The sequence below is a fragment of the Pipistrellus hanaki genome (genome assembly GCF_964339955.1).
Source record: "Pipistrellus hanaki genome assembly, chromosome: 18".
NCBI classification, from domain to species: Eukaryota; Metazoa; Chordata; class Mammalia; order Chiroptera; family Vespertilionidae; genus Pipistrellus; species Pipistrellus hanaki.
The window spans coordinates 34,442,578-34,450,589 of NC_140520.1; the positions used below are offsets into that span (position 1 = coordinate 34,442,578).

Consider the following 8,012-nt stretch of genomic DNA (forward strand, 5'->3'; position numbering starts at 1 on the left):
GAGAGGGATAGAGAGAAACATCGATGAGAGAGAAACATCGGTCAGTTGCTTCTTGCACACCCCCTACTGGAGATGTGCCCGCAACCAGCGTACATGCCCTTGACCGGAATCGAACTCGGGAACTTTCAGTCCACAGGCTCTATCTACTGAGCCAAACTGGTTTTGGCAGTAGTCAGTTTTTAAAATATATATATTTTTTATTTATTTCAGAGAGAAAGGGAAAGGCAGACAGAGAAAGAAACATCAATTATAAGAGAGAATCATTGATCAGTTGCCTCCTGCATGCCCCCTGCTGGGGATAGAGCCTGGACATGTGCCCTGACCCTGACTGGGAATTGAACCGTGACCTTCTGGTTCATAGGTCAACACTCAACCTCTGAGCCAGCCACACTGGCTGGGCTTTCACAGTCAGTCTTTAAAGCTGGAAACTTCAAGTTTACCCGTTGTCCTAGGTTGGTGTCTAGACCTCGTGTCTCCAGGGCCCGGTGGCCACCATGGTGGTTGTCTTCACGTGCTAGGAGCATCTCTGCCATGGCCACTATGTCCTACTTCCTAAGCACGGCCTCGTGCGTGGCCCGTACAGGGACTCCCTTCTGGGCAGAGGGCTGCCTGTCACCCTGGCCTGCCGACTGAGCAGAGAGAGCAGAGCCGTCCTCCCCTCTGGTTCCTGGAAATGCCTGGAGATTTCCCAAGGGCGATGCCCAGGCTGCACCTCCATGAACTCTGGCTTAGCGGGTCTGGGTGGGGCCCAGCCATCAGTTGTTTTTTGCAAGTTCCCAGATCACTGCTCGAACAATGTGATGCAGGCTCTCCCCATGCAGATCTTACGGCCAGCCGCCCCAGGGTTCTCTAGTGACATGAGGTCCTCCATTTCACCCTGTTTCTCATGCTGTGAATAGTAGGAATCTGTTCTCTGTATAGAAAGCAATGGCAAGGCGAAGGGGAGTGCCTGCTGCCTAGATGCGCCTGGCCAGGGGGGTTTGGGGCCTACGCACAGAGCGCCAAGGAAGCCAGCAGTCCTCTCCTGGAGAACTCAGAAGGTTCTGCAGCAGCAGCATTTTGAAAGGCGTTTCCATGATGTAAAGGAGTGGCTGGGAGTTGAGCTGATCCCCCACGACGGTGCATCTTGGGTGATGGCTAGAGGGAAGCAAATAAGTGCAGCAGTGCTTTGGGTACCTTTGTTGGGGTGTGAGTGACCCCGGGGGAGCAGGACAGGGGAGAGATCTTTGCCTGAGAGGATTTGACATTTGGCTTTTTATTACGTTGAGGAAGAACTAAAATGATAGCTCAAGATGGCTTAGGACGGCATTTCCTCTGAGATAGGAATAGGTTTTATGTGAGTTTTTCTGAGCTCATCTAGTCTATATTAGCCATTCCCCCTGACGTCAGGGGCCATAAAGAATTCCTGTGGAAGAGGGTCCAAGAGGAATTCAGAGAGTTGGGGCAACAAGAGAAGGAAGAGGTGTCAGGCTGAGTTTCTTGCTTCTCCCAGCAACCAAGGAGAGCTCGCAGAACAGATTGACCACTTCCTCTAAGTATTCCCGTTGTTGGTTTTGTAATGCCAGCATTACTGTTCATGAGAAGGAAGGAAGGAAGGAAGAAGTAGGGAGAGGGAGAGGAAGGGGAAGGAGAGGAAGAAAAGGGAGAGGGAGAGGGAGAAGGAGAGAGATAAGAGGGAAAGAGAGGGGAAGAAGGAGAGGAAAAAGAGGGGGAAGGAGAGGAAGAAGGGGATGGAAGGGGAGAGGGAGAAGGGGATGGAGAGGGAAAAGGAGAGGGAGAGGGAATAGGGAGAAGGAGAAGGAGAGGGAGAAGGGGAGGGAGAGGGAAGAGGGAGAAAGGGATGGAGAGGGAGAAGGGGAGGGAGAGGGAGAAGGAGAGGGAGAGGGAAGAGGGAGAAGGGGAGGGAGAGAGAGAAGGAGAGGGAGAGGGAAGAGGGAAGAGGAAGAAGGGGATGGAGAGGGAGAAGGAGAGGGAGAGGGAAGAAGGAGAGGGAGAGGGAAGAAGAAGAAGGGGAGGGAGAGGGAAAAGGGAGAAGGGGAGGGAGAGGGAGATCATAGAACTAGCTGGAGAGGGGTTATGCTTTGCTCTAAGAGACAAAAGTAGGAACAATAGCTTCCAGTGAGTGAAACCCTGAGTGTGGGACCATAATTTGCAGGGTCCAGTGGAAAAAATGAGATTGTGGGCCTCTTGTTAAAATAACTATTAAGAATTTTAAAACAGCGACAGCAGGACATTAAGTTAAGCGTGGGGCCCTTCTAAGCTGCCCTCTGATGCGCAGTGGCAGGTCCTGGCTGGAGGCGAGTGGGGAGCATGCGCAGGCACAGCCTTGGAGGCTGGTCTGGGAGCCCCAGAGAGGGCTGGAGCCTGGGTCCCTGAAGCACATCCCCGGGAGGAGCCAGCCCACGAGGCGCCCCAGCACTTTTCCTTTGGGGGAGGTGGCAGCTCACTCCACACCCCGCGTCCCCCCAGGGCCCAGCGAGAGCAGATTGAGCGGGAGCGGCTGGCGGAGGAGAAGAGGGCTTCGGAGCGCCTGCAGCACGTGCAGGAGCTGCGGCGCCAGGTGCGCGAGAACCAGCAGAAGCTGGTGCAGGAGCGCATCGCCACCTTCGAGGAGGGCCGGCGCCTCAAGGAGGAGGCGCAGCGGCGCAGCGAGCGCATCAACGACGTCAAGAAGAAGAAGATCGAGGAGCTGAGGTACTCTCCCTGCTCCTCCTCCGGTCCCCCACCCCCCTGGTCCCCCAGAGGCGGAAAGGCTGGAGAGCTGGGATTCCGGGATGGCAGGCCGTGATGGAGGCGCTTAGGGGGGTTGCCGTCTGCATGGGGCTCCCGCAGAATATCCGGGGGCCTGGGTCTTCCCGGCTCCCTGGGAGCTACTTGGCAGGATGCTGGGGCTCCCACAGGAGTATGTTTGGGGGATGAATCCTGGGAGTGGGTTTGGGGGCGGTGCAGGACCCCAGGTCTATAACCCCACCCCTGCCCTGCTGCCTGCTCTCTGGCGCCCTGACCCTTACCCCCACCCGGTGTCTCTCTCTACCCGCCCCCCCTCACTCCCCCTCTGCAGAGCCACCGGCCTCCCGGAGAAATACTGCATCGAAGCTGAGCGCAAAGCCAACATCCTGCCCGCCACCCCTGTGAGCTGAGGGGCCTCTCAGCTCCCCGGATGCCTTCCGGGGGAGGTCCGCCCAGCGCCTGGGTGCCCATGACTGCCGCTAACATAGACGTTTAGTAGTTACAGATTAAATCTATTCTACTCTAAGCAGCAGCCTGCGTCCTGTGTGGGGACTGGCTCCTCCAGGGCAATGAGGGGGCAGGGGACCCAGGTGTGCGGGGTGCGGTGCCTCGGGGCCAGACCGGATTCAGGGATGCTCCCCACCATGGCCCTTGGTTCTGGTGTCTCTTGGCCGTTTGTGAGCCTCTGGGATGCTGCCATCAGGCCAGCTTCCAGCGCAGGCCCAGCCCAGGGCGTTCTGGGCAGGCAGGAGCTGGAGATGCGCTCAGGGAGGGGCTGGCGGGCTGGCTGGATGGGGAAGGAAGCGCTTGGCCATTGGAAATAGAGCTCTTCTGGCTCACGCCTATGACTCAGGCTGCATCTGTGTAGGGGGTGGTGTCTGAACCCGGATTTACCCACCTGCCTCAGCCCTGCCCCGCCTGAGCCTTTCAACTGCAGCAGCACCACCACACAGACACTGCCTGTCCCTCAGCAGGCCACACCCAGGGCCCGCTGCTCATCCTGCGGCCGAGGCCCCTCACCCAAATACAGCGGCCCATCAGGCAAGCGGCTGGGCAGCCCTCAGTCCACCTCACTCCGATGAGGGGCGCTCCCCACAGCCATCGCTGCCCGTGTTAATCCTCTGTCCGCTCATTCGCTCCTTCAACACTTCCCAGGTCCAAGGATGTGCTAGGGATGGCCCGGCACTCCGTGAGCACAGCAGACCTAGCTCCATCCTCACAGAGACTTCTCATTGTCCCGTCTGTTCGTCTGTTTTTTTCTTTCCTTTCCTTTCCTTTCCTTTCCTTTCCTTTCCTTTCCTTTCCTTTCCTTTCCTTTCCTTTCCTTTTTCCTTCCTTCCTTCCTTCCTTCCTTTTTCTTTTTTAGCTTGGTGGGCATATGGGACTTTCCCAAAATAATTTTTTTCCATTTTTAAAAAATATATTTTATTGATTTTTTTACAGAGAGGAAGGGAGAGAGATAGAGAGCTAGAAACGTCCATGAGAGAGAAACATCGACCAGCTGCCTCTTGCACCCCCCCCACCGGGGATGTGCCCGCAACCAATGTATACATGCCCTTGCCCAGAATCAAACCTGGGTCCTTTCAGTCTGCAGACCGATGCTCTACCACTGAGCCAAACCGGTTTCGGCTTTTTTCCATTTTTTAATTAAGGTATTATTGTTCCCGTCTGTTTTGTCTCTCCCCCCATCGCCTCTTCTCCTCCTTTAATCCCCCCCCCCCCCCCACACACACACAGCTGCTCCCATCAAGTTTCTTGTACCTTTAGAGTAGTCTCGGCCTTTTTGGAGAAAAACCCGATGATTATCTGACTCCCACTGGGCGGAAATGCTTGCTCCTGGGCTCGGAGCCGGCCCCATTGGTATGCCTTGGGGGAAAGTGCGTCCACCCAGCTCCCACCCCGAATGGCGCCCCTCCCCTCTGCCCTTGCTTTTCATTTCTCAAACCCAGAGCCCAGTCCTTCTCCCTCCGTGGGGCCTGCACTAGAGGAGGCGGAGACAGCTGCAGGCAGAAGGCAGCGTGTGTACAATGCCAGGGTACAAGGCCCTCTGACAATAGTCCTCCTCTCACAGGGAGAGCGGCTGCCTGTGCTTCCTCTTCCTCCCCACGGGAAGGCGCTCCAGGCTGCAGCGTCCCGGGGCGCCTCCCCCACCTTCCTCTCCGGGAAGACTCTAGCCCTGCCTAGCAGCTGGGATTGGGAGAGAGGCCTTTTCACCTTCCCTGCTCAGTGCCCCTCAGTGCATCCTCCTCCCTCAGGAAGCTGCGATCTTCCCCCCTCGGGGTCTTGGAAAGTGTGGTACCCAGCCTCAGTGGCAATCCACTGAGGACTGTGGCCCCCCCTTGCACCTGGCTTACTTGCCTGCGTTCTCTGTGAGCATCACCTATGGGACGGTCGGTACCCGCAGAACCGAGGAGTGAGCCTTTACCATTTCAGGGGACCCTCTCGCCAGGAAAGCCAGACATGGCCTTGGTGCCTGGAGTTTGCTCAGCTCCTCACATAAGCCATCCATCTCAGGGCTGGAGAGATGGCTCCCTTGGAGTGCAGGGCAAGGGGGAAGAGGTTGCACTGCTAACTTCTGAGCCCATGGAGAAAAAAGAAAAAAAAAGAGACAAGTTCACAGGTTGAAAGCAAGGCTAGCATTTCACCGGAACTGCTGCTGGTGAAAATGCAGGGCCGCGGGGCCTGGCAGATCCCAAGGGCTGATAGTGAGGCTGACTAGACATGGCAGGGGCAGTGATAGGTGTCATAAATGAAGGTCTGGCTTCTGATGGAGGCCTGCAGTCAGCTCTGAGCAGGTGAACTGGTTTGGGAGGGAAGCTCAGAGTCCAGCCCTCAGGGGTTCTCTCCGTTAAGGAATTCTTGGAATTGACTCCCAGGCTGGCAGAGTTCAGTCTCTTCTCTCTGGATTCCCGAGGAGCTCTGTGCAGGCTTCCTTGGACTGCAAGACTGGCCCGCCTTATCAGAACCTTGTTCCTAAAAGTAGGACACTCCTGCCAGCTGGGCCAGCAGCTGGCATCTGAGGCAAGCCGGCCACCTCTGGGCATTTTTATAAACTCTCCACCGCTCTCACTCACGAATGGCAGTGGGAATAATTACAGGTGAAGCTCCCTGCAGTTAACTGGGGGCTGCTGGGGTCAGGCGTGGTACTCCGGGCAGAGCAAACAGGGGGCTGTGTGAGCCCACCTTGCAAAGGGAAGGGGTGGGGCCTTGAGACAAAGAAGAGAGAAAATTGGAATTTGTTGACCTGCCAGCTCAGGAATAATGAGCCGCCATCTTGCTGCTGGAGGTGGGAGCTGTCGTCCTAATTCTCAGAGGACGAAATGAGCTCTGCGTGCCCCTCCAGGCCACTGAATGGGCTCAGGGGTTTCTGGGAAATTGAAAAGGGAAGAGTGGTGCTGGGGAAATCTAAGGATGGGCAGGACGTGCTGTTGGGTTCATTCTCTTGGTTGATAGAAAGATGTGAGAAGCTTGCAGGGAAAATAAAGTGTCTAAAACTACTGACTTGGCCGAAACTGGTTTGGCTCAGTGGATAGAGCATCAACCTGTGGACTGAAAGGTCCCAGGTTCGATTCCGGTCAAGGACATGTATCTTGGTTGCGGGCACATCCCCAGTGGGTGTGTGTGTGTGTGTGTGTGTGTGTGTGTGCAAGAGGCAGCTGATCAATGATTCTCTCTTGTCGATGTTTTGGACTCTCTATCCCTCTCTCTTCCTCTCTGTAAAAAAATCAATAAAATATATTAAAAAAAATAAAAATAAAACTATTGACTTGATTGTATGGATCCCCGATTGCTTCTCAGCTCCCTTTCTTCTGCCTCCTGAGCCTTCCTGTCTTTGCAGTGTCAGGCTGGGATGGGGTGGCCTGGAAAAGCCAGTGGAGGGCTCCACCATGGAGCACTGAATCAGGTCTTCATGCAATGACTGCCTGGTCACATGTCCTCCAGCGCCTGGCTGGCTGTATGTCCCACCTGCCCGCATGTGCCTGTGGCCTGAGTCAGGCTGTGCTGTGACTCGGAGGCTGTCTGAGAACCTTTGCACCAGCCGAAGTAGCAGCTCCAGTTGGTCAGGACTCAGCAGTCTGCTCTGGTGGCCAAGCCAGGCTGCCCCTGACTCAGGAGGGGGCGGGGTGTCGTCCAGCACCTCTGAAAGCCTTCGTATCCACATCTGTGCCTTGGGTCCAGGCATTCATTGGTCTCAGTAAAAGCATTTTGATTGGGCTGGGATGAAAGGGGCTCAGAGAGTTCAAAGCCAGACAGGGCTTTTGGGGTGAAGAAGCGTGGCAGCTGTTGAGGTGACAGTGGAGGGAAGACGCTGGAGTCTCAGACGAGAAGTCTGAGAGTGGGTCGTTCCAAAATGGCTGCACAGGTAAACACCTAGCCGCAGCCGCACACAACAATTTCAATAAAATACAAATAAAATATAAAATGGACATTACCCAGAAGTACAGGAAAGTCGACTGACTGGAAATTCTACAACGAGAAGCAAGGAGAAAACCAGAAGGAAGAGCGGAGGAGCTGTAAAAGCCTAAGGTACGGAGACACGCGGCGCGCGGAGAGGATGGAGCCGGAGAGGAGGGAGCCGGAGAGGAGGGAGGCTGAGTGCCTGGCTGGCGTCCCTTAGTGGGAAGGAGACAAAAGCTCCGACTGTAGAACCCCAGTTCCGACTGCTATGAACCCCAGTTCTAGGCCAGACCCTGGGGACCCAGGCTCAAACAGAGGGAGCTGGGCTGTAAGGCAGAACTCTGGGGGAGCGGCGAAAGGAGGTCCTGGAGGCGTGCACATTGCGTGCAGAGAAGGGACAGTTGGCTGTGCCGCGGGATTGCCCTGGCGGGAAGGAGACAGGGGCTCCAGACTGCTCTGAACGCCACCTCCAACTCCACTTCCAACTGAACTGAACTCCAATACCGGGCTCATTGGGGGAGAGCCTAGACTGTTTGGCAGCAGGCGAAAATCGAGGGCACCTTTCTCTCAGAGGTGCTTGCAACGAGTACTGAAGGACCCTGAGAACCAGGAGCCGCATAGAGCGGGGCTGACGGAAGCCAAAGCTGTAGGCTCCACCCTGAAACCCCGCCCCATCCAAGCAGAACACAGAGACTTTTAAGGCTACCAACTCAAGGAAGCTGCAAAAATGCTGAGACGAAATAGATCACAAATGAAAGAAATGGAGGACAAAAAGCGACTGGATATAGAGTTCAAATCTACGCTTATAAGGTTTTTCAAGAATTTCCTAGAAAAGATGGATAAGACCTATGAGGATATGAAAAGGGATCAACTAGAATTAATAA

General features: G+C 55.4%; 1 protein-coding gene across 1 annotated transcript in view; it reads left to right on the top strand.

Annotated features, from left to right (window-relative positions):
• The window catches only part of CFAP45 (cilia and flagella associated protein 45), a 29,350-nt gene extending 25,601 nt beyond the window's left edge, over positions 1-3,749 (top strand). Inside the window, exons 11-12 of the mRNA XM_084865883.1 lie at positions 2,470-2,694; positions 3,062-3,749. Coding sequence (XP_084722009.1) covers positions 2,470-2,694; positions 3,062-3,140 — 304 coding nt within the window. The 3' untranslated portion in view covers positions 3,141-3,749. The remainder of the gene's footprint in view (positions 1-2,469; positions 2,695-3,061) is intronic.
• The last annotated feature ends 4,263 nt before the right edge of the window (positions 3,750-8,012 follow it).